Raw genomic sequence first — 26,691 nt, 5'->3', positions numbered from 1 at the left:
GAGAGAGGAAGGAGGATCAGGGTCCTGACACTTGGAGGAGGCCTGTGGCCCTTTTCCTCTGATCTAGAGAGAAAGATGGGGATCAAGTAAGTTGCACTTCTTCTCTAGCTTTTGAGGGGTAGTAAGAAAAGTGAATTCTCTCATCTTTAGTAATTGAGGTATACAGCTGCTGAATGGTACAGACTCCTGAACTATCCAAGACAGCTATACTACCTATACCTGACAAACTGAAGGTTTTAGACACGAGCTGTCCAATACGGTAAGCCACTAGCCACATATGGCTATTGAGCGTTTGAAATGTGGCTGGTCAGAACTTAGATGTACTGTAATATACACACCAGATTTCTTAAACTTAGTATGAAGAAAAGTATGTAAAATATCTCAAATTTATAAAAAAATATTGATTACACGTTGAAATATGTTGAATATGCTGGGTTAAATAAAATATATGGTTAAAATTAATTTCACATTTCTTTTGACTTTTTAAAACGTAGCTACTAGAAATTTTTTAATTACATATCTGGCTCGAATTATATTTCTACTGGACATCAATGTTTTAGACAAAAATTCAGACTAGTGTTCCAAGATACGACATCATTCTACTATTTGAATCTATCCCACCGGGGAGTCAGCTTCCCTGAGCCCATTTCACCCGTACCTAAGCACAGCGCCGGAAGTCGCTAGACTCTAAGGATCAGCCCAGCCGCCCCTGGCTCCGCCCCCTAAACGACTACAAAGGCCAGCGTGCACTGCGCGCCTTCGGAGATGGGTCTGGAAGCGCCACCTCTTTGTGACGTCACGCCCGTTGCGCCGCGCGGGCTCTGTTTGTTCCCTTCGAGAGCGCGAGTTGTGGAGGTGGGAGGCGAGCGTCCGTGAAGGGGGTGGGGTCGTGCGGCCGAGGGCGCGCAAATAAGGGGGACCTTGGGGCTCCTGGGTGAGGTCCCCTCTGTCCGACTTTCCGGAGCCCTTTTTGTGTGGGGAGAGGATATCAGGACCGCGCCTCTCCCACCGCGTGTCCGGTGGGATAATGCGGCTCCTTTCAGGGAAATGCCAACGTCCCCTTGTGCGGAGAGCTCCTGCTGCGGACGAGTGCGGGGCGCGTGGCCTCTCGGCAGCATCCCACAAAGCCCAAGGGGGCAGGCACGCACGTTGTCCCTGCTGCAGGGGCCTGGAGTCTCCGAATGGGCCCCACCCGGGCCCCTGGAGGATATTGAGGAGGGGGCCTAAGGGAAGTAGGCTTCACTTCCAACCCCTCTAAAGCCTTTTCTCCTCTGGCAGCCGAATTACTTTAACTTTTTTTTTTTTTTTTTAATTTATTTTTGGCTGTGTTGGGTTGTTTCTGCCCGCGGGCTTTCTCTAGTTGTGGCGAGCGGAGGCTACCCTTCGTTGCGGTGCACGGGCTTCACATTGCGGTGGTCTCTCCTGTTGTGGAGGACCGGCTCTAGGCTCATGGGCTTCAGTAGTTGTGGCACACAGGTTCAGTAGTTGTGGCTCACGGGCTCAAGAGCGTCAGTAGTTGTGGCACATGGGCCTAGTCGCTCCACGGCATGTGGGATCTTCCCGGACCAGGGCTCGAACCCGTGTCCCCCGCATTGGCGGGCGAATTCTTAACCACTGTGCCACCAGGGAAGCCCAACACGCTTAGATCTTGGTTTGCTTAAATAGGGCACCACAGCATTAGAGCCTCATCAATCTAATGGCCTCCTTGTTTAATTAATTTAACACAACGCAATTTTTCTCATTGTAGAAAAGTCAGTTGTCTGCTATATGCATTGGGGTGCAGTGGAGCCTTTTTTTTTTTTTTTTTTGGTGACATGTCTGGCTTTGTCCATCACCATATGATCTTATTTTCTACTAGGAAGCTTTTCATACATTTGAGTCCAAATGAGGTCACTGAGCGAGCATCCATAGAGTCAAGAGTGAGAGAGTTTCAAGGGAAGTATTCTAGACCTCTTTTAGGTCTGATCTGCTTCATGGTTTCTTATTCATGGTTTTACATGTCCATTACAGTTCCACTGCCTGATAAGGAGCTCAAGGCAAATCAATCAGGAAATTCAAGTGTTCTTTTTTGTAATATTAATCTCAGTTAACATTAATTATGCTCAACTTTGTACCAATTGCTTTTTTTTTTTTAATTGCTTTTTGTAATTATTTAAGCCTCGCAGTAACTCCAGTGGATTACATACTACTGTCTCTATTATCAGATGACACAGAAAGGTTAAGTAATCTACGCAATATCGCACAGTTACTTTGTAGCAAAACCAGGATGAGACTCCAGAAATGGTAACTCCAAAGCACTCACTCTGAGAAGCGGAACACTTGACTGGTGAGAAACCACTAGACTCCTGTCACTTCTTCCCTCTGCATCATAAAACGCTGTAGAAGAAATTAAAGGGTTGCTTTCCTGATGGGGGCATCACTGGAGGTTTACTAGAGGGAGGTAAACTATCTGCTATGACGGAAAGACAAGTAAAACGTCTGAAAAAGAGGACGGAAAAGAAAAACCTTCTCCCCGGAAAGATAAACTTTGTATGGTGAGAGTCTGTCCAAAGCAAGCTGAGGTCTGCACCCTCAGCTATTTTACATGCTATTTCCAAATGAAAATTGGAGTAACAAGGATACTTCCTTCTCATATGCTTTCATTTTGAGTAGTTAGGTTCAGATTCATTAGAAACATGTCAAATATATAACATTAGAAGAAGAAAAAAAAGCAGCTTGAAGAAATAGGGTATCTTCTGGGGTTGTGAGATTTGGGACTTCTTTGGTCTTTCATTAAAGATGAAAAGAAGGCAGAGGGGTAGTAGGAGAAGATGATACATAGGGTTCCGAACTGAGAAACCTCAGTGTGAACATGAATGGGCTATATCTGAATGCCTGTTGAAGCACTGGTGCAGGGTTGTAGCATCTTGCATTCGTTCTCCTTTCTGCCCTTCTGATGGTTGTGGGTTTTGCTCAGGGCCTCAGCACCAGCTCACACCATGTGGACCGCGGATGAGATTGCGCGGCTGTGTTATGAGCACTATGGGAGCAGGCTGCCCAAGCAAGGGAAGCCTGAGCCCAACCGCGAGTGGACGTTGCTCGCAGCCGTGGTGAAGATACAACCTACAGCTGACCAGGCCTGCGACCGCCCTGACAGACCGGTGCAAGGTGAGACCTTTTCTCCCTGGAACGCTGTCTCTCCCTGTAGGAGATGGTAGAACTACACAGGGCTAGGCAGGGACGATGGCGGTTGGGTGTAAACCTCGATGTTGGGCATGTTCCGCTGCTCCCCGCCAGGGGGCGGGGTACCTCTGGTGGCGGGAGATGGCCGTGCTGGAACCGCAGTCCACAGTTGAGTCAGCCTTTGGGGGACTCAGTGTGCAGACTTATTAAACCTATAGACCACTTAGATTCTGAGAGCTCACTTAATAATTTGTTTTTTTCCCCTCAGTGACAAAGGAAGTTGTCTCAATGGGAACAGGAACCAAATGCATAGGCCAGTCCAAAATGAGGAAGAGCGGTAAGCCCCGGTGGGTTCTGAACAGGGCCTGTTAGGGAGTTTTGGAAACCGGTGTGCATGTCATCCGTTCCTCTCCTCGGCAGAGCAAAGGGGCCATATCGCTAGGTGGCTGACCTTTCACTTCCCACTGACTGTCGCTCCAGTTGCAAGGACAGAACTCATTTAAAGAATGGAAGTAAGCTGTGGAAGCAAAGGCCACCAGGAACATCTTTCCGAGTGGCTTGAAAGTTGGCCAGTATTTTCATGCTCAAACCAAAAGTTCCCTGGGCTTAGCTATTCCATATTAGATCTGAAGCCCCACAAAGCAATCTTTAATTAAATGGAGATTTTGGCACCAGAAAGAATATGGAAATCCCTTAGAGGTCTGGCATCTTCACCTTCTGGTTGCCCGTTAACAGATTCCTTCTCCAGTTCGCTCTCCTCATTCTCCTAGCCTTTCCTCCTGGATATGATGCCGCTGTTCCAGGACCACTGTTGATAGAGTTCGATGGAATTTTATCACTATGAGCACAAGTATGGCATGAGGGCACAAAAGATCTGGGCTCCTCTCCTCCAGATAAAGATTTCCCTATAAATCAGGAGTTCTCAGCTAGGGGAAATTTTGCCCCCCAGGAGACTTTAGGCAATATGTGGAGACATTTTGGTTGTCAAAACTGGGGAGAGGGGAATATGCTAGTGGTCTCTAGTGAGTAGAGGCCAGGAATGCTGCTAAACATCCTGCAAAGCCCAGGACAGTGCCCCCCGCCCCATGCAACAAAGCATTTTCCAACCCTAAATGTCAGTAGTTGAGGAAACCCTGCTGTAAATGCTTTGCCAGTAATGATTGTAAAACTTTCAGGCAAAGCCTTCCAGGAGCTACATGGCCATTCTGGGTGCTGGGAGAAGCTGCTATGTTCTGCTTTTAGAAACCAGGGAATCTCCAGGTTCCATATGTCTTCACAAATGTCCTGTCTTTGCCGCAGGAGACATCCTCAATGATAGCCATGCTGAGGTCATAGCCAGAAGGAGTTTCCAAAGGTAAAGCTACATCCCCAAAAACTCTGATTTAGCTTGGGTGGGGGCCCCAGAATATGCATTTCTAATAAGCTCCTAGGTAATACTGACTATGTAGGCCTCCGAACTGCACTTAAAATAGTGCTTGTCTAGACAGTGGTTCTCATGCTTGATGTGCATCAGAATCACCTAGAAGGTTTGTTAAAACCCAGATAGCTGGGCCCATCCCCAGAGATTCTGATTCAGCAGATCCGGGTGGAGCCTGATAAGTTGCATTTCTAATAAATTCCAGCTGATGCTGATGCTGCTGTTTCAGGAATCGCATTTTGAGAGTCACTGGGCTAGGTCATTCTCATAATTCCCAGTCGCTACCAGTCCCATTGGTCTGCAGTATCTCTTTCTTTCTTAGTATTAACGCAGCCAGAGTCTTTCCCTTTACCACAGAGACTGGTTGTTCGTTCTGATAACATCCTGCACCCCATTAGGTACCTTCTCCATCAGCTCCACTTGGCAGCCAGCCTGAAAGAGGATAGCATCTTTGTCCCAGGAACTCAGAGAGAACTGTGGAAACTCAGACCAGACCTCTTGTTTGTGTTTTTCTCCAGCCATACACCCTGTAAGTATATTAAAGCCTTTGGATTCATGTTACATTGTCTGCTTCCTTATTGTTGTCTTATCCATAGTTTCTCAAAAAAACACCTTAGATGAAGTGGAGCTACAACCATTGATAGTGCCTTTTTGTGAACAGCCCAGTGTGCCTAATCACGTCTCTACCAAGGAAAAGGGGAGGGCGCTTCACTCATACTATTATTCAGTTCTCAGTTCCCAAGCAGGATTGGGAAGCTTAAAGCTGAGACCCCACAAGGTCCAAAACCAACAATAGGGCTTAGAGGTCCAAAGCCCTGAGTTCTATGGTGATTTATCCCGAAACTCATTTCATTCATTCATTAAACATAAATTTTCTACTCCTTGTCAGGCAAGTGTGACATACTGGTTATGTAGCAGTGAATAAGACTAGTCCCTTGCTTACCCTTTAGTTTTTTAGGAAATGTCGACAGCCATGGTTAGTTAAGGTAAATTTTGATGAGTCGTAAGGGGATATTCAGGTGCTATGGTTGCATTAGGCGGGAAGACCAGACCTGGCCGATTTTCTATCCTTTGTTTTTCTGTCTTGAAAATTGGGAATAATTTCTACCCTTTGTAGACAACAGTTCAGGGATGGTGGTAAAATTTCCTCACCCTAAAAACTTTGAAATAAGGATATAAGATTGTTCCCTGAGTATTAAATTTTAAAACTAACTATGCAATTAGAGCAGATAGGTAATCACTCTTAAGAGACAATAACTGAAGATCATAACTCAAATCAAAAATATAGCTTATGAAAGAACAGGAAAATGACATACAGAGGAAGGCAGGACTCATCCATACTCTATTCTTAGCAGTGCCCTGATAGGTTGTTTCCTAACTCAGTGCTTCTCAAACTGTAATATGCATATAAATCACCCAGGGATCTTGTTAAAATGCAGATTCAAATTCAGTAGGTCTGGGGTAGAGCCGGAGGTCTGCATTTCTAACCAACTCCCACGTGGTGCCAGTGGTATTGGCCCATGTATCACATTTTGAATATCCAGGGCCTGGCTGATCCCAGTGGGAGGTGTAGCATTCTTTTTTTTTTTTTTTAATTAATTTATTTATTTATTTATTTTTGCTGTGCTGGGTCTTCGTTTCTGTGCGAGGGCTTTCTCTAGTTGCGGCAAGTGGGGGCCACTCGTCATCGCGGTGCGCGGGCCTCTCACTATCGCGGCCTCTCTTGTTGCGGAGCACAGGCTCCAGACGCGCAGGCTCAGTAGTTGTGGCTCACGGGCCTAGTTGCTCCGCAGGATGTGGGATCTTCCCGGACCAGGGCTCGAACCCGTGTCCCCTGCATTGGCAGGCAGATTCTCAACCACTGCGCCACCAGGGAAGCCCAAAGGAGGTGTAGCATTCTTGTGGAGAGGGATACATCTGGTGATCACTGCTGGCCTGACCGCCTAATCAAACTACATAAATCAGTGGTTTGCAGGCTGGTACTGCTTTGTGAGAGTGTACTGGTCCATGGCCAGATGAGAAAAATCAGGACTACTCAGTGAGTTTTTCAAAAAAACTAATTTCTTTCCATTTTAAGGTTATGAGATTTTTATGTATTATTAAAATAATGATAAATAGGATTTTTAAAGATCTTACTTGATGAATAAAGAGTTGTCAACACTCTATTCATCTTAAAATCTTCTGGAGATTTTACTGGTCTTTGAAATCAAAATTTAGAACCACTGATCTAACTCCCAGGGTGACGGGTAATCTTTTACAGTGTGATGTCCACCCATCGTTTGTCTGCAGGGAGAAAGAACACTACCTAGAGAATGTGACTGTTTGGCTCCCTTGGCATTTATTCCTCATTACTAATTGATAAGTTGGTGCCTGGATTGGCTACTTCAGACTGGTACTTGTGAGCTGTATTAGCATGAGTCAGCCTCTTGAGTTCAGGCATCTGTCAAGATCAAATCTCTGAGCCTTCAGAGTGGGAGGTGGGCCCTGGGGAATTCTCCAAAGTCACTGTCACCTTGTGAGGTCTCTGGAAGCCTGCCAGCCAGCCTCTCTGGCAACACTCCCACTTCTGCATCTCTTGGCTTTTCCACTCTTAGGTTATAAAGACCACAGACGTATTATTTACACACTTTAGAAAAGCAATACACATTAGTGTTTGAAGAAGAAGCTCCCTTCTCACAGGGGAGGTGTGCTTTTTACTGACCTCTGGTTTTCTTTGATTCCCTGTAAACACAGAGTGGGTCAGAAATCTCTAAACCAGCTTGGGGAAATACCAGTTGTGTAATTTACTGTGAGGATATGCAAGATGGAGAAATTATGAGCATTATTTGCCAAACTTATTTAACCATGAAATCAACCATCCACTTTTGTTTTCCAAGGCATCTTATGGAATAATATTCCACAAAATGCACTTGAGAAACTGTGCTCATTCTAAGCCAGGGGTTCTCAACTCAGGATGATTCTGCTGCCCAGGGGACATTTGGCAGCATCTGCAGACATTTGTGATGGTCAGACTCAGGGGTGCTATTGGTATCTAGTAGGTAGAGACCAGGGAGCCTGCTAAACATCCTGTAATATATAGGGCAAGCCCCCATGGCAAGGAATTATCTGGCCCAGAATGTCAGTGTGGAGGTTGAGAAACCTTGATCTAATCTAGTGTTTCCAAAACTTCTGTGGTAAGAATCACCTGGGATCTTTGTTAAACAATTCAGTTTTCAAGACTCCTCCCCCTGAGAGAGTCTAGCTCACTGGGTTTAGGATACGGTCTTCAGCAAGAACCTCAGAGAATTCTTGTTAGGGAAATTTGGCCAAGTGTTCTTAATTCATCTCAGGTAGCTGGGAGAATAGAATTAAGCTTCATTTAAGTCAGTGGTTCTCAAACTTGACGTTGCATCAGTATCACCTGGAGAGCTTGTTAAAACAGACTGCTGGGTACCGCCTCTAGAGTTTCTGAGTCAACAGGGCTACTGTGGGTCCCAAGAATTTGCATTTCTATCAAGTTCCCAAGGGATGCTTATGTGGCTGGTCCGGTGGCCTCACTTTGAGAACCACTGGTTTAAGTGATTTCTTCTCCTACAGGTGGGGATGCCTCCATCATTCCAATGCTTCAGTTTGAAGATCAGCCTTGCTGTCCTGTCAGTAGAGATTGGGCCAATAACCCATCAGTAGAAGCTAGTGATAACCTAGAAGCTCCTGAAGATAAAAGGAAATGTGAAGACTCAGATAGTCCTGTGACCAAAAAGATGAGGCTTGAGCCCAGGACTCCTGATGGTATGGCTCACCATCAGAGTTTTGGCAACCAGGAAAGTGGCCCTAATTCACCAGATGTCAGCAGCTCTAATCTCACTGCAGAGGAACCAGCCGCTGTCACTGGAATGGCCCCCGGTGGCGCCAAAGTGGTGGACGTTTATAGAACTGGAGCCAAGTGTGTGCCTGGAGAAGCTGGAGACTCAGGGAAACCTGGTGCTGCCTATCACCGGGTGGGGCTGCTCCGAGTGAAGCCAGGCCGGGGGGACAGGACTTGCTCCATGTCCTGCAGTGACAAGCTGGCACGGTGGAACGTCCTCGGATGCCAGGGGGCACTGCTGATGCACTTCCTGGAAGAGCCCATCTACCTGTCAGCTGTGGTCATTGGGAAGTGCCCGTACAGCCAGGAGGCCATGCAGAGAGCACTGATTGGGAGGTGAGAGGGCAGGGAGGGAACAGTCTTTCCAAAAAGCAGTCTGAGAATATGTCCAAAGAGCCTGGACATACATACCTATGCACAAAGAGTTAAGAATTTGTTCTAAGGAAATAATTAAGAAAGTGCTCAAATATTTAGCTTTGTGTGTACTAATTTAAAGGAAAAAAAAAAAAAAGAGGAAACCACTGAAATGGCCAGCAATAGAAGATTGTGATTTTTGTTACAACTAATATTGATGAATATTTAACATGGAAAGATGCTCATAATGTTTAAAGAGCAATTTAGAAGGTAAAACAAGTTCATTTCGGTCTTAAAGTATATATGCCCATAGAAAAAAATGTATAGGAGGACATACACCAAGGTATTAATATGATTACCACTGAGTTGTGGTATTATGGGTGATTTTTTTCTTCTTTGTGATTACTCTATTTTCTAATTTTTCTGCAGTGTGCATATATTGCTGTTATAATGTTTAAAAACCTTCAGACATTAGTGTTAATTTTTTAAAAAGAAAGACAAATGATGACCACTCAAACGTGGTCTCCCTAAAGAAGGGCAGCCAAACCTGATTAATGCTGTAGTAACTGAGGGCAGATAAGGCCATGACCAGGGGAGGTCTGTGGGCCCTTGTCAAATGTACCACTCCTAAAGCTGACTCTTGGAAGCACCCCAGGATATGACCCACTAATTCCACTCCCGGGTACATACACAAGAGAAATGAAGACATACATCCACATAAAAGTTGTACATGAATGTTCATAGCCGCATTAGTCATAATAGCCCAAAAGTGAAACAACCCAAATGTCCATCAGCTGGTGAATTGATAAACAAAAGGTGGTAGCTCCCTGCAGTGGAGTGTTACTCAGCCACAAAAAGGAGTGAAGGACTGATACATGTCACAACATGGATGAACCTTGAAAATCTTATGCTAAGTGAAAGAAGCCACATGTTGTATGGTTTCATGGAGTGAAATGTCCAAAATAGGCAAATCCATAGAGACAGAAAGTAGATTCATGGGTGCCAGGGGCTGGAGAAGGGGATGGTGAATGACTGCCGTTAGGTGCAGGATTTCTCATTGGGGTGACGAAAATGTAGATTGCAGTGCTTGTTGCACAACTCTGTGACTATACTTAAAAAATTGAATTATAACTTTAAATGGGTGAATTTTATGGTGTATAAACTATATGCCAATAAAGATGTTAAGAAAAAAAAGGCAATCCTAGGCACTGTGCCCAAGACATTTTCTGTTTTCCATGTTTTCTTGATTCCAAGACTTTAAGTTGCTGTCTGCTCAGTTCTAGACCCACTACATGTTGGCATCTACTTTGTGTGAAATATTCAAGAGAAAAAAATGAAGCTTTTATATTATAGGATAATTTTGGTTTCTGGCCTGTTTTAAGGACTCCCTAGGAAGCTGATGCCGACAGGTTAATACTTCTTCTTAAGGTTTTCAAATCTTTCACAACCAATATGAGAAATGGAGTTCGGTGTTACTGAAGTCCCTGAGGGGTGGTGACTCAGTTTATAGCTGTCACTTGAGAGTGATGGAAGAGATCTTCCTTCAGCCATAAGGTTCATAGGATCTGGATTCTATTCTGTCACAACCTCCTATACCATCCTCCCCATAAATAAATAAATAAATAAATCCACACACCTTCTAAGGCCTTTGCCTCCCACTGAGACATGGGTGGTAATGTGGTCCACAGTCCTAGATACTCTCTTTCTCGATGAGTGAGCCTAAACTACATGCCTTTCCCCTCACGTTTAGGTGTCAGAATGTCTCAGCTTTACCCGAAGGCTTTGGAGTTCAAGAAGTGAAAATACAGCAGTCAGATTTACTATTTGAACAGAGCCGCTGTGCAGTACAGGCAAAAAAGGCTGAGAACCAAGGCCGACTTGTTCCTTGTGGGGCAGGTAAGGGATCCAGGTTCCACTTGCTCTGGAGTAACTTGTCCCTGGACATTAGAGTGGCCTGGAAGGGATTGCATCCTCCCAGCCTGGGGTAGCATTTTACCACTCAAGTGGTCAATAGCGTGGGCTTGGGAGATACCCACACTGGGTCAAGTTCACACCCTTTATGACCCTGGGCAATTTGTCCTCTCTTAGCCTCAGTTCCTTCATCTTCAGATAAGAATATCATTTATTTGTCAGGGTTGTTATGAAGAATAAATGAGAAATTGTGTTTCATGCATTTACTGTGTTCATCATATAATAAATACTCAATGATTGTTAGCTATTATGATGATGATGGTGGTGGTGATGATGAAGAATCATGAACCACTTACACTGTTGTATTCTGGAGGCCAGGCATCAGAGTGGCAGCCACTGTCTCTGGCATCATATCCAGCTCTCATGAGTCTTCAGTGGTAGGGAAATATTTTTATTAAAATACCTCTGACATTTACAGAAAACTGAACAGTTTTAACGCCAGAATCTTTTCATAGCCATCAGCTGGAGTGCAGTTCCTGAGCAGCCACTGGATGTCACCGCCAATGGCTTTCCGCAGGGAACAACAAAGAAAGGAATCGGACGCCTTCAAGCCAGGTACAGCATATTGGGGCAGAAGGAGATGGTGGCAGTGCATTCACACCTCACCACCCTCTAATTCCAGAACATTTTCTTTTTCTTTTTTTTGGCTGCGTTGGGTCTTCGTTGCTGCACACAGGCTTTCTCTAGTTGCGGCAAGCGGAGGCTACTCTTCATTGTGTGCAGGCTTCTCGTGGTGGCTTCTCTTGTTGCGGAGCATGGGTTCTAGGTGCGCGGGCTTCAGTAGGTGCAGCAGACGGGCTCAGTAGTGTCAGCAGGTGGGCCCTAGAGGGCGTGGGCTTCAGTAGTTGCAGCGTGCGGGCTCTAGGGCACGCGGGCTTCAGTAGTTTTGGCATGCGGGCTCAGTAGTTGTGGCTTGCGGGCTTAGTTGCTCTGCGGCATGTGGGATCTTCACAGACCAGGAATCGAACCCGTGTCTCCTGCATTGGCAGATGGATTCTTAACCACTGCACCACCAGGGAAGTCCTCCAGAACATTTTCATCAACACGATAAGAAACCCCGCACCTATTAGCAGTCACTCCCCATCCTCTTCTCCAGCCCTTCGCATCCACAGATCTACTTTCTGTCTCTATGGATTTACCTATTCTAAACTTTTCACTACATGAAATCATACAATGTGTGGTTTCTTTCACTTAGCATAGGTTTTCAAGGTTCATCCATGTTGTATCATGTATCACTCCTTCATTCCTGTTTTCCATTGTATGGATATGCCAGTTTTTTATCCATTCATCCTTTGATGGGCATTTGGGTTATTTCACTTTTTGGCTATTATGAATAATAATTCTGCTCTGAACATTCATATACAAGCTTTTGGGTGGACATTTGTTTTCAACTGTCTTGGGTATACCTAGGAGTGGGATTGCTGGGTCATGGGATAACCTTATGTTTAACTTCTGAGGAACTGCCAAACTGTTTTACATAACAGCTGCACCATTTTAAACTTCCATCAGCAATGTATGAGTATTTCAATTATCCTGCATCCTTTCCAACACTTGTTATTGTCTGTCTTGTAACCATTTTAGTGGGTGTTAAGTTCTATTTCATTGTGGTTTTGATTTGCATTTCTCTAATAACTAATGATGCTGAGCATCTTTTCCTGTACTTATTAGCCATTTGTATATCTTCTTTAAGTAAATATCTGTTCAGATCTTTTGCCCATTTTTTAAATTGGTTTATTTGTCTTTTCATTGTTGATTTGAGAGATTTCTTTATATATTCTGGATATGAGTCCTTTATCAGATATATATCTCAGATAATTTCTCCAGTTCTGTGGATTGTCTTTTCAGTTTTTGAAAGTGTCCTTTAAAGCACAAAAGTTTCAAATTTTAAGGAAGTCCATTTTATCTATTTTTGTATTTCGTGGTTTGTGCTTTTAGTATCATATGTAAGAAACCATTGTCACAAAGATTTACTTTGTGTTTTCTTCTCATGGTTTTAGCTTTTATGTTTAGGACTTTGATCCATTTTGATTTAATTTTTTTTAAGGTGTGAGGTAGGGATCCAACTTCATTCTTTTGCAAGTGGATGTCCTTGTCTCAGCATCATTTCTTGGAAAGGCTGTTCTTTCCCCTGGAAGATTCTGAAAGGAACACTTTCTTGGGCTTTACCACTAGAGATTCTGGTTTAGTAGGTCAAGGCTGGAACCCGCGAATCATTTATGAAGCTGCACAGTGATCAGACTGGCAAGAAGGGTGCCATGAAAACAAGACTTTGTATCTTCAAATTGGCTTTTATTGAAATGTGGAGCATGTGATCTGTTGGACATGAGACTTGGGTTTCATGCTTGTGTGTTTGGAGTTTCATGCATCTGCCTTATTGGTTCTTCTTTTGTTAAATGTTCATCTTGCCCCCTCTGCTTTTCCCTCCCAGTGAGCCACAGAGGGTCTGCAATAACACGAGGGTGGGTGGGGCTATGGGGTAGCAGCCTCCCCACCGAAGGCATTTCCATCTGTCTGGATTGAGCTGCCTCTGAGTGACTGTTGTAGGACTCCCACAATTTATAGGTAGTTCTTTTCATTCTAAGTGGCTTTTCCATTTCTTTATTACGCCCTTATAAAAAAGTTGTATTGTAATTAAAGTTCACAGGTGGATTTGTTTCTTTTCTTTTTGACATGCTTATTTGTCTCCCTCAATGGAAACAATAATAACTTACATCTTTTTAGACTTAAAAAAAAAAAAGTTTTTTTCTTCACAGACACTAAGCAGGGTTCAAATGGCCTATACAGCAGACCCAGCCTGCCTCTTGGTGGCCTAAGCTGTTGAATTGAGTAGTATTTACAAAATTGTTAGGGGTAGAGATTTTTTAACCAGTTTTTTCTCAAGGGCCTCCCTGCTTCAGGCCATTGTCTGCATCTCTACGGGGACCAGCAGTTAACCACAGGCCGCAGTGTGTGAGCAGAGCAGGTCACAAGGGACAGGGACCACACTTCCTGCTGAGCTCTGCCTTTGCTGTCAGTGACAGGCTAGCAGCAACCCACACTGGCCCCACCCACCTGCCTGTGGCTTCAGTTTGCTGCTTTGCTAAGTCTAAATGCTCTTCACTGTGAACCTACACCATCTTTTACCTTAAAAGCTTTCCTTACAACTGCTTTCTAGCTCAAAATTACCATCTTTTCTCCAGATTCCTAAAGTGCTGTTTTCCAGTTTGTCCCAGTATGTCAGTGTTTTATGTGTGATTGGGAGTGCCCCGTGTTCTCATCCTGGCTCTGTCTCCAGTTGTCAGGTGACTTTGGACAAGTCCAGTAGCTCTCTGGGCCTCAGCGTGTTCATATCTGTAAAACAAGGATATTGGAGTAGATGATCTGAGGTCTCTGACATGTTGTGGCTGTCTCTCCATTTAGAAGGCAGACTCCATACAGGAGGAAGTTCATGGTGGAAAGAGCAGAAGCTTTGCAGTTCAAGAGACTGATGTTTAATTCCTGGCTCCCTTTCCCCCCAAGTGAACTTGGGCAAATTACTTTACCTCTCTGGTCCTCGACTTCCCCAACAATAAAGCAAGGGTAACTCATAGTATCTGTCACATGGGAATGTTGTGAAAATTGAATGAGAGAGAGTGCCTCTAACATGGTACAGGGCTTGCAGTAGACATCTTGTTAAGATAGATTTCTTCTTCAGTCATCAAATGAAGCTGCACATTATGTTTGAAAGGGTCAAAGTTACTTTAATTCTAAAGACCAACAGCTGCTGGGGAGAGTGGGTTTTCTCACTTCTCATTCCTGAGTGCTATCCTGGAACCACCTTTTTTAGAATGATCTGGAGTATGAACTCAAGACTGGGATGTTAGAAACATTTAAAATTCTAGCACGACACTCAAAGGTAATATTTTATTTTAAGTCTTTGTGTTTATTGCAAACAATGAGATAATAACAGGAATCAGATAAAGGACCCTTATTTTCAAGAAGCTTAATTTTACCTTTTGCCCTAAAGTGGCAAATCCTTTTAAATTCTCTTTGCCCTGAAGAGGCATATTCTCTTCCCTTCCCAGATGAGCTACCAGAGCATCCTGGAGAGATCATTACGTGGCTCATTGGATTATAAAAGAGAAGAGTAAGAGATTAAAAAAAACAAAACAAAACAAAACAAAAACTAAGCGTGTCTAAGTATGTTAGAATAAAGATAGGCCTAGGTTGAAATGTGAATGTGTAATCTTTAAAAAATTATGTATGTATAGCTTTCCTAGCTCTTTTTTTTTTTTTTTTTTTCAGGGACAAGAAAGTAGAGTTTATTGGTGGGCATGGGTAGGGAGGGGGCAGCGCCAAGGCTCTCACGAGTGCAGGGCCCGCAATTTGTCCAGGGGGCCACGATTAGGGATGTACTTGACCCCACAGCCATCTGGGATGAGCCGCTTTTCTGCCACCATGTTTTCAAATTCATCTGCATTAAACTTAGTAAATCCCCACTTCTTGGAGATGTGGATCTTCTGGCGGCCAGGGAACTTGAACTTGGCCCTGCGGAGGGCCTCAATCACATGCTCCTTGTTCTGCAGCTTGGTGCGGATGGACATTATGACCTGGCCAATGTGGACCCTGGCCACTGTGCCCTGAGGCTTTCCAAAGGCACCACGCATACCTGTCTGGAGCCTAGATTGGGGACAGCATGCCAGTCGTTAATGTCCACTGGAAAGGGCTGTCTCCAAGGTCCCTTAGGGCAACCCATACAGGCAACAGGCTGCATACACTACCAAGGAGGCTGCTGTCTGCAGCCACTGCGCACCGGGCCCCCACGGGGATTTCCTAGCTCTTTGATACACCAACCAGTAGTGTTAACCAGCTCACCAGGAAGACTAATATCTAAGAATGTAATCCTCACTGTTAAAAGGAACTAGGGCTCATTGGAGCATAGCAGCTAGCAGCCACCAAGATTATTTTGCTCCACAGATGACATCAGTGGTTATTATTGGGTGGGCCTCTTTGACAGAGGAATTACTATTATGGTCACTCTGTTCTGCTGTTGAACAAGTCTTGAGAAAGGCCTTACTTCTCTGGAGGGAGATATAACACCTTAACATTACTCATGAGGTGACTTAGACCAAAAGCATTCATAAGAGAAAGTGCCATTTGCTCCTCCAGAGGGAAGAATGTTGAAAACATTTTACAGGTCTGGTCTCAAGAAGCTGTTAAGCTCTCTATCACTGATGGCTTTTCACAGTGACAGTGGAGGCCTTGACATTTTGCCCAGTGTTGGTGGTAAATAGAATCCAGTTTGCCTCCTTCCAGTGAGGTTTAAGTGTTGTGTTTCTTTAATGAACCTTGAGTGGATCCCATCTCCAGACTACAGATCATGGCATGGTTGATTACTAAGGCTTGTGAATGAAATGCCTTGACATATTTCATTAATGCTCTGTAATAGTATAGCCAAATTTTCTCTCATAGTTGTATATCGGTAGCCACTGGGTTATAGCAGAAGTCTCATGGGCTCACCTATCAGTATTTCAAAGGGAAATGTGAGCATCCCGGGCAAGATATTAGTTTATTTTTTGATGTTCCTGTTTTGCTGATTCTGAGTGATGTGGGCAGTGGAAATGTTGAGTCTGTAAGACTCTCTGGACTTCTTGAGCAATAAAATGTGTGGTCATGTCACCAAAAATGGTTTCAGAGTCTTAAGTCTGGAGATGAAATCTTTGATTCTAAGTAACAGTGAACATATCAACTTATCTACCTGAACACATACATACAATAAAACATAAATAATGTTTGTTTTCAACTGGGTAAAACCAATCTTGATATAGTGCTAGTTGTCTGAAAAGAAAAAAATTCTAAATCTCCCTTTTTTGAGGGTCATGGCCTCCTGGCTTTACTCTTAATATGTTTCTATTAGCTATAAACTTCATTCTCTCTCTTTTTATGCTTAGGCCTAGAAAGCATAGGGAGCTGCCAGAGAGCCTCGTTTCTTTGTCCTGTATGAGATTTTCCAGGACCATCACTTCCCTGCTCCAATATGTAGAATCATTTCTCTTCAAATTGCCCTGGTTCTTTTACAGGAGAATAACATCAGCATCTAAAATCCATGTTCGAAGCATCCATGTTCGATTGTTTCTTACAAGTCCTTGAGGTGTTAGGTTAATATAAGTAGTTGGTGCACCAGTGAATGAGCTAGACAAAATAGTATGTAAAGCTGTAAAGCTTGGCTAAAAGTAATTTCTTAATTGTCTAACCAGTCAATATGAATTAGTCAGCATTATTCACACTTAAACTACTAGATGAATAAAAGATTTAACGTTGGGCTTCCCTGGTGGGGCAGTGGTTGAGAATCTGCCTGCCAATGCAGGAGACACGGGTTCGAGCCCTGGTCTGGGAAGATCCCACATGCCGCGGAGCATCTGAGCCCATGAGCCACAACTACTGAGCATGCGCGTCTGGAGCCTGTGCTCAGCAACAGGAGAGGCCGCGACAGTGAGAGGCCCGCGCACCGCGATGAAGAGTGGCCCCCACTCGTCGCAACTAGAGAAAGCCCTAGCACAGAAACGAAGACCCAACACAGCCAAAAATAAATATAAATAAATAAATAAATTTTTTAAAAAAATAAAAGATTTAACATTACAGTTGCCTTTGGTGACCACCCTTTGGATATATTTTCACTAATATTGAACAGTCAGATTATTTTCTTCTTGAGTAATAATTTTCAGTTCTAATGCAGTCATATAAACACTTGCACAGTATTTTAGTTCTATAATTTAAGTTCATTTTCAGTTAAAGGGGATTGATATTTCAATCTGACAGTTCTTACTTAGTGGCAGCTTTAGCTACAACTCCTTATTAGCTCTACCAGGCCACTTTATTAATTGAGTGGGAAAAAAATATGAGTACTTTGAGCTACAGGGATTTCATTTATCTAACATCTTTCTAGTCTACCTGCAATGACCCAATACATAGTGTGTATAAAAGGCTCTCATATACAATACAAGCTCCCTGTCAGAGAAACTCATTTTATTTTCTACTCTTTATAGAAAAAGAAACTGTAGTAATTTTATTGAAATCTACATGTTTTAAGTGAACACATATCAAATGTAGAATATCTGTATGTATCTGTATTATATAGATTATTCATATTTATATATATATATATGTATATATATATCTGTTTCTGGGCATTCTGTTCTGTTCCATTGGTTTGTTTGTTTTTCCCTGTACCAAAACCATACTCTTAATAACTGTAGTTTTATAATAAGATGATATCTGTTAGGGAAAGTCCCCTTGCCTTGTGTTTCAAGAGTGTCTTGGTTTTTCTTAGACTTTCAAATTTAAAGTTTAATTTGGGGAGAATTGACATTTTTCATTGTTAAGTCTTCAAACCAGGAATATGGTGTATATCTTTCTATATAATGCTGGTGCCAAATTGGCAGTTGTGCCCCAAATTTAAAACAAGCAGTTTTGAATGTTCACTTATTTAGGTCTTCTTACATATATTTCAGTAAAGTTTTATGATTTTCTTCACATAAATTTTCACATCGTTTATTAGATTTATTTCTTGAATGATGTATTAGTTATCTGTTGCTGTGTAACAAATTACACCCCACCCCCACCCCCCAAAAAAATCTAGTGGCTTAAAAAAACAATTAACATTTATTATTTCACAGTCTCCGTGCGACAGGAATTTGGGAGGAGTTTAGCTGGATAATTCTGACTCAGGGGCTTATGAGGTTGCAATCCATTATGTCAGCCAGGACTACAGTCATCAAAGGCTTGACTGGGGCTGGAGGATCCAGTTTCAAAATGGCTCACTCATGTGGCTGCAAGGTCAGTCAGTGCTGGCTGTTGGCAGGAGGCCTCAGTTCCTCTCAATTTGGGTCTCTCCATAGTGCTACAAGTATTCATCTTTACAACATGATGGCCGGTTTCTCCCCAGAGCAAGCAATCCAAGAGAGCAAGGCAGAAGCCACAGAGTCTTTTGTGAGTAGCCTCAGAAGTCACACTCCAACCCAATCTCCTAATGGTTATTCAGATAACCCCTATTCAGTGTGGGACGGGATTGCATAATGGCATGAATTCCAGGAGGCAAAAATCACCATTCAGAGACTGGCTACCACAGATGCTGGTTTTTGTTTTGTTTTTTTTTTTTAATTAATTAATTAATTAACTTTTGGCTGCGTTGGGTCTTTGTTGCTGTGCGCGGGCTTTCTCTAGTTGGCGGCGAGCCAGGGCTACTCTTCATTGCAGTGCACGGGCTTCTCATTGCCATGGCTTCTCTTGTTGCGGAGCACGGGCTCTAGGTGCACCGGCTTCAGTAGCTGTGGCTCGTGGGCTCTAGAGCACAGGCTCAGTAGTTGTGGCGCACAGGCTTAGCTGCTCTGCAGCATGTGGGATCTTCCCGGACCGGGGCTCGAACCCGTGTCCCTAGCATTGGCAGGCGGATTCTTAATCACTGCACCGCCAGGGAAGTCCCCCAGATGCTGTTTTAAGTAATTTCCTTTCATTTCATTTTCTGGTCATTGCTACTGCAATCAACTTTTTTCTTGTTGTTTATTTCTCTCTTACAATTAATGTTTGTATCCAGCAACCTTGCTAACTCTTATTATTCTACTAATGTATCTGGGCATTCTTTTGGAATTTTTGAACATAGTCTATCTTTTGCAAATACTATTTCCTTTCCAAACCTCCACTCCTTTTATTTATTTTTTCTTGACTTATTGTGCTGACCAGAACTGACAATATCACAATCATCTATGAATAATGACTTTGTTTTTTTTGCTTTTCAATCTTAATTCCTTTTATTTCTTGTCTTACTGGCCAGACCTTCTGTATAATGTTGGATAAAAGCAGTGATAGCAAGTATCCTTGTATTATTCCTGATTTTTTTTTTTTTTGGCCACGCCATGTGGCATGCGGGATCTTAGTTCCCCGACCTGGGATGGAACCTGTGCCCCCTGCAGTGGAAGCGCAGAGTCTTAACCACTGGACCATCAGGGAAGTCCCAAAGCTTTGTAAGCATTGTTACCCAAGGGGCCAGCTCCCTTGAAAGGAGGTAGCCAAACATAGCTGATGGGTATCCTTGGGGGCAAAATTTAGTAATTCCCTCTGTCTTTACCCCAAAATTTAGTAATTCCCTCTGTCTTTACCCCATTTCAGCCTGTCACCTTGATGATTTCACTGCTGATAACATTTCATGAGAGTTTTGGGTTTTTTTGTTTGTTTTTTTGTTTGTTTGTTTTTTGGCTGCTTTGGGTCTTCGTTGCTGCAAATGGGCTTTCTCTAGTTGCAGTGAACTGGGGCTACTCTTTGTTGCGGTACGCAGGCTTCTCATTGCGGTGGCTTCTCTTGTTGCGGAGCACTGGCTCTAGGCACGCAGGCTTCAGTAGCTGTGGCACGCGGGCTTAGTTGCTCCGCGGCATGTGGGATCTTCCCGGACCAGGAATGGAACCCGTGTCCCCTGCATTGGCAGGCGGATTCTTAATCACTGCACCACCAGGGAAGTCCCTGATAACATTTCCTTGAGAGTCATTTTTGTCCCTCAACCTAATCAGACTCTTGGGTCTGGATTTGTCTTCTTGCCAAGTGCAAGAAGGTGAAAATGGGGGCTCAGGACATTCAGACCTAAAAAGATACCATGTGAAGCCCAGTATGTTTGATAGGGGCCTGGTACGTAGTAAACACTTAATAAATCTTCTTGGTCTTCTTTTTCTAAACAGATCCCGAATCAGCAAAGTAGAGCTCTTTAGATCATTCCAGAAGCTGCTAAGCAGTATTTCAGAGGACAAGTGGCCAGACTCCCTCAGGTGATGCCATTGACCTATGTTTTTTCATATTTAGGAAGACTTCTGGTTTAATTCTGCTGATGGATGGCAGGAAGCTTTGGCAGGGATGGTGGTTCGGTAGGCCAGTGGGTACTTATTACTAACCACATGCTCTTCAATCTCCATGGCCCCATTTGCAGATATGTGTATGATCTGAGCTGTGGCAGATGGGTAGTTGGTAATAAGAGTCTCACGAGCCTAAGGGTAGAATTGGGGCCTGGGCCATTACAGGCCCTCCTCTTGTTCCACCTCCGGATGGAGAGCATTGTGGAAATGTGAGTGCTTGGGGGGCAATATATTCTGTTGGGAATATCATTCTCTTCTCTTTTTCTTTTGCTCACATCACTGCTTGTGAACGGAAGCTCGAAGACTTAAATTACTTTCCAAACAGGAATGTAGAGAACTATAAAACCACTTCTGGGCCAGGTGGGTGGGTGGAATTCAGATACTAACTACCCAGAGTTAGGCCAAATCTCACAGGGTAGGGACACAGTCCCCACAAACTGACCTCACTTCAGGACACCAGCCACATACTGGGGTGGCCCCAAAGCCACTTACACTTCTGACCAACTGACTACAAACTCAGGTTCCTACTTCCCCCTCAGGTTCAATAATTCACTAGAAAAACTCACAGAATTCAGGAAAGCACCATACTTACAATTACCTTTTATTGTGAAGGATACAAATAAGGACCAGATGAAAGAAGGGACACATAGGGCAAGGTCTCCAAGGGTCCCCAACCTGACACTTCTGTGTCCCCAGGATGCATCACCCTCCCAGCGTGTCACTGTCTGTCACCAACCAGGAAGCTGACCTGAGCTTCAGTGCCCAGAGTGTTTATTGTGGTTTCATCAATAAGCATGATTAATAGAATTGTTGGCCACATGATGTGGTTGAACTCAGTCTCCACCTTCCAATATCCCCACCCCAGGAGGTCAGACTGATATCAGATGGCTCAAAGCCCCAACTCTCTAATCTCATGGTTGGTCTTTCTGGCATGGCCAGCCCATCCTGAAACTATCAAGGGCCCACCGTGAGTCATCTCGTTAAGCAAAAACTCAGGTGTGATCTGAGGGGTCCACCATGAATAACAAAGACATTCCTATCATTAGGGAAATTCTAAGGGCTTAGAGGCTCCCTGCCAGGAACTGGCAACAAAGATCAGCCAAATTCTTTTTTATACAACAGTGGGGAAGCGAAGGAGTAGCTATATACTTCCATATGAAGAGGCTACCACCTGTTTTCACCATCATGTATCCTACAGTCAGTATTGATGCCCTCCCGTCCTCCGTGGTCAGTTTGCTTGTTTCTTGTCTGGAAGAATGAATCAGACTGGAACAGGGTGGGTTTCCATATATTCTGTGACTTAAAAACAAATCTGGAATTAGGTAAGGAGAGACTTCATTCAAAAGGATTATTGCAATAAGAGAAAGGGCCTGTTACAATAGGAGGAGGAGGACTAACGCAATAGCAAGAGCACGACAATCTTAAGATCTGTAAGCCTCTCGAAGAGCAGGTGCAAAGGACTTTTCTTTTATAAGGAGAGAGAAGCAAAGTTAGAGCCGGGAATGGGGGAGTGGGATGAGCAGGTAGTGTGATGGAACAGTTGACCAGGAAGTGTTGATTCTCAGGAGGGGCTGTTAAAAGAAGGGGTTGTTACACATGCTGATGCTGGCTCAGGCTGAAAGTGGCTCAAAGTTCAGGGGTCTGGGGGAAGGAGAGAAGCATAACTAATATTTGGTCAAATTAGCAGGCATGTTGTCAAGATTTTGTCAGTGGGTACAAACAGTTCAGCTAATCATTATGAGAGAAAGAATGGTGTCTGTGTCTGGCCTTGTTAGAGGTAAACCAGGGGGGCATTCATGAGTCTGTCTAAGCCATGAAGAAGGGTGGTTCTTTGCAGTCAGCCACTTCCCACAACACAAAAGTGTGGGAGGGAGATTTCTTAACCATAGCTTGTTTTGGGAACTGAGGGCTCAGGTAAAGTTTAACATTGTCATGTGTGTGGCTCCCATCCATTAACCACCAAAAAGCTATGGGAAATTGATCAAACAACTAAAATCAGTGTTTGCTACAGTTAGCAACTTTAATCTTTGCTGAAGTGAGTGAAGAAACAACTTGGGTCTCCTCAGATCTTGGCAAAGAACGAAAGAGTAGAAGCAGGATAAAACCTGAATCAATGAGACATGAGGCTCAGTTTCTTCAGCTATGAGATGGCAAGGACGCAGCTCAAGGTCGGGGCTGGATCGAGAAGAGGGCTCAGAGGAGCCTGACTCAAGTGTGATCAAAGGAAAGAATCTTTGTCACAAGAAAATCTTTTTATCTGGGTGTATTATAGATATTATTCAGCACGTCAGCCATTCTTCAGCAGTCAGAGACACTAAGGGATTTGGGAAGGGGTGTTAGCTGGCAGTACATAGGAGAATATGATTAAGATGGAAAGTGCTTTGGGAAAATGCAGTTGAGAAATTTCTAACAGCTAGATCCTAATGGTGGAAATTATAGACACACAGAAAATTTTAAACCAAGTAGTAGATACAGTTATTCTTGTTTTATCTGATTCCACCAGGACCAGACAAAACGAGCATTCTGTTTATTCTTACCGGTTTTAATCCACGCTGTTTTCTAGTGAATTTCCTACAAAGGAGGCAAGAGTCAGCATAGGACAGCATAACAGAACCCTCCTGTTTCCTGAGTCTCTTGTAGTAAATCTGTCCAGCCTATTGCTGAGGTGCCTCGCTGGCCACGGTGGTGAGCTGTCCAGTGAGAGCCTGTGTGCTTGGTGGTGTGTGTGCATTAGGGTGCAGAAGCCAGTGACGTACCGCGAGTACAAGGAGGCCGCGTCCACTTACCGGCGGGCCTGGAGCGCACTCCGGAAGCAGGCGTTTGGATCCTGGATCAGAAACCCACCGGATTATCAGCAATTTAAATGAGCAAAGCTTACTGGCAGCAGGGAGTTTTCCATTCATTCATTCTGGACTGCCTTCTTCCTACATGCTGGATAAGCCTTAGGTTTTCTTGTGGCTGATCAGGAAAAAAAAGACTGCCATCTACCAGAGCAAAATATCTCTTCTGTGTGAGATGGATGGAATTCTGGACATGGAACAATCTATACTTGACTGAAGTAGCTCACTGCTAAAACAGCATCTTGCTAATGACCTTGGTATGTGTCCTGTGTTTTATTGCTTCTCTAAGAATAAGAATTTGGAACGTGATGCTTTAAAAGTACTCTGCAATAGCTCCATTTTGTGTGTTCCTACATTGATTCGGCAAGTACTTATTGGGCTGAGATGATGTTTGAATCTCTGCAAGTTTTAGAGTTTCTCCTGTCATAGTGGACACGTATTTTGTATATCCAGCCTTTTTTCCTTTGGAGAACCACCCTTTCCTGCTTTACCCATGCTTGGATGAAGCGAACTTTACTCCTTGGCTCCAGGAATGTGAGCCAGCCCTGAACAGTCCTGGAACTAGTGCCAGAGTGATCAGGTAAGATTCTCTCTCCTCTTGTATCGGGAACACCACGTAATCTTGGGATTGCCTGTGGCTGCCTTTGCCTACTACATAGAGACAGCCAGCTTGAGAACGAAGGCAATGAAGGAAACAGCTGAGAGAATCAAAGCTCTCATGACCTTGTCTGGATGCCTGAAACTAGTGTCTACTCTGGACTTCAATTATATGAGATAAATTGCTGCTGTTGTTTTGAGTAAGCCTGTTTGAGTCCGTTTTCCTATGACTTTCAATGGAAAGAGTTCTGTCGAAAAGGCCAAAAGTCCCTATAGTAATTCAGCAGCAGAGCCAGCAATCAATGCTGTTTTTTACTAACAACTAATGTTTAACTTTCAACCTCTTCACACTCTAATTTATTGACTAAAAGTGGAAGTTCTCCATTTGGGATTACTCAAGGTCATTGTTGGTTCTTCAGTATTTCCTTATACCTTTAAATATTTTAAATAGCAGCTTTATTGACATATAATTCACATACCATAAAATTCGCCCATTTAAAGTGAACAGTTTGGCTTCCCTGGTGGCGCAGTGGTTGAGAATCTGCCTGCCAATGCAGGGGACACGGGTTCGAGCCCTGGTCTGGGAAGATCCCACATGCCACGGAGCAACTGGGCCCGTGAGCCACAACTACTGAGCCTGCGCGTCTGGAGCCTGTGCTCCGCAACAAGAGAGGCCACGATAGTGAGAGGCCCGCGCACCGCGATGAAGAGTGGCCCCCCCGCTTGCCACAACTAGAGGAAGCCCTCGCACAGAAACGAAGACCCAACACAGCCATAAATAAATAAATAAATTAAATAAACCCCCAAAAAAAAAAAAAGTAAAAAAAAAAAAAAAAAAAGCTTTAAAAAAAAAAAAAATAAAGTGAACAGTTTGGTAGGTTTTAGTATATCCACAAAGGTGTGCAAACATCACCACGATCAATTTTAGAACATTTTTGTTCTCATCTGTGGGAGGCGGGGAGATGCTGTTTGACCCAGTATAGTATCCTTTAGCAGCCGCTCCTCATTTCCCCTCAACCGTTAGCTCCAGGGCAAACAGTAGTCTACTTTGTGTCTCTATGGGTTTGCCTGTTTTGAACATTTCATATAATGGAATCATACAATATGTGGTCTTTTGTGACTGGCTTCTTTCACTTAATGTGATGTTTTAAGATTCATGATGTTGGGGCTTCCCTGGTGGCGCAGTGGTTGAGAGTCTGCCTGCCAATGCGGGGGACACGGGTTCGAGCCCTGGTCTGGGAAGATCCCACATGCCGCGGAGCAACTGGGCCCGTGAGCCACAACTACTGAGCCTGCGCGTCTGGAGCCTGTGCTCCGCAACAAGAGAGGCCGCGATGGTGAGAGGCCCGCGCACCGCAATGAAGAGTGGTCCCCGCTTGCCGCAGCTGGAGAGAGCCCTCGCGCAGAAACGAAGACTCAACACAGTCATAAATAAATAAATAAATAAATAAACGTGAATTTCTTTAAAAAAAAAAAAAGATTCATGATGTTATAATGTGAATTGGTAGCACGAGTCAGTACTTTATTCCTTTTTATGGAATAAAAATAATATTCAGTTCTGTGGATATACCACATTTTGTTTATCTAATCATCAACTGATGGACATTTAGGTTGTTTTCACTTTTTGTCTATTGTGAATAGTGCTGCTATAATCATTCATATACAAGCTTGCATGTGAACATATGTTCTTAATTTTTTTTTATTACAGAAGTAATACGTAAGTTTTTCTTTTTCTTTTTTTTTTTTAAATTTACCATTGTAACTTTTTTTTTTATTGGCTGTGCTGTGCGGCTTGCGGGATCTTAGTTCCCCGACCAGGGATTGAACCCAGGCCACGGCAGTGAAATCACCAAGTCCTAACCACTGGACCACCAGGGAATTCCCCCATAAGTTTTTCATAACAAGTTATCCTTGAACTTTTTTCTATAAGGAATCCTTTTAGATAGCAGGAAAGAAAGACAAAAACATCACTACCTGAAGGCCAGACCCCTACCATATGCTGCTTTAATCAGAGAGATCCTTTTGCCTGACCCCAAATCCTATGATATGAGAGCAGTTAAGATACCTCGATTGGCAGAAGCTTTTATCCACAGAAAATTATGCAGCTCTCTCTCTCATGAGATTCTTTTTTTTTTTTTTAATATTTATTTATTTTGTCTGCACCAGTTCTTAGTTGCAGCATGTGGGATCTTCGTTGCAGCATGCGGACTTCTTAGTTGCGGCATGTGGACTTCTTATTTGCAGCATGCAGACTTTTAGTTGCGGCATGAGGACTTCTTAGGTGCGGCATGCCTGTGGGATCTAGTTCCCCGACCAGGGATCAAACCCAGCCCCCATGGATGGGGAACACGGAGTCTTACCCACTGGACCACCAGGAAAGTCCCAAGATTCTATTTTAAAGGATAAAGATTTATATGAGAATGTAAGGAGATAATGTCTTTTTATTCCTAAATTTTATAGTGTTCATCACATGTGCACCCAAAAAACTAAATATTAAAAACACCCCTAGATTTACGCTTCAGAACAGAGACTGGGAAAACCCTGAAAGTTAGAGACCAGAGGCAGCTTGGACTCTGCCTGTTTTCTCAAGAGCTAAAAGGGGAGCTTAGATAGCCAACTTCCTACATTTTGCTTTAATCTCTTAAAACCCAA

At 43.6% G+C, this 26,691-nt stretch overlaps 1 protein-coding gene and 1 pseudogene across 4 annotated transcripts; one reads left to right on the top strand and one right to left on the bottom strand.

Moving 5' to 3' along the window:
- The first annotated feature begins 803 nt into the window (after nucleotides 1–803).
- ADAT1 (adenosine deaminase tRNA specific 1) lies at nucleotides 804–23,569 on the top strand. 4 transcript variants are annotated; one of them, XM_036834585.1, is made up of 11 exons: nucleotides 804–855; nucleotides 2,205–2,326; nucleotides 2,957–3,147; nucleotides 3,431–3,499; nucleotides 4,462–4,516; nucleotides 4,978–5,108; nucleotides 8,156–8,759; nucleotides 10,528–10,673; nucleotides 11,204–11,303; nucleotides 20,432–20,518; nucleotides 23,337–23,569. In XM_036834585.1, the coding sequence occupies exons 3-11, from the start codon at nucleotides 2,979–2,981 to the stop codon at nucleotides 23,467–23,469; spliced, it is 1,494 nt and encodes a 497-aa protein (XP_036690480.1). In that variant the 5' UTR covers nucleotides 804–855; nucleotides 2,205–2,326; nucleotides 2,957–2,978; the 3' UTR covers nucleotides 23,470–23,569. The 4 variants fall into 4 exon arrangements, with proteins under 4 accessions (XP_036690480.1, XP_036690481.1, XP_036690479.1 ...); XM_036834586.1 differs by having other exon boundaries at nucleotides 814–855; nucleotides 2,246–2,326; XM_036834584.1 differs by having other exon boundaries at nucleotides 841–855; nucleotides 2,158–2,326.
- On the bottom strand, nucleotides 15,431–15,581 carry LOC118886015 (annotated as a pseudogene).
- Nucleotides 23,570–26,691: the final 3,122 nt, after the last annotated feature.

This window comes from Balaenoptera musculus, chromosome 19 (assembly GCF_009873245.2).
Source record: "Balaenoptera musculus isolate JJ_BM4_2016_0621 chromosome 19, mBalMus1.pri.v3, whole genome shotgun sequence".
Classification (NCBI taxonomy): Eukaryota; Metazoa; Chordata; class Mammalia; order Artiodactyla; family Balaenopteridae; genus Balaenoptera; species Balaenoptera musculus.
This window is presented reverse-complemented; position numbering and strand designations above follow the sequence as displayed.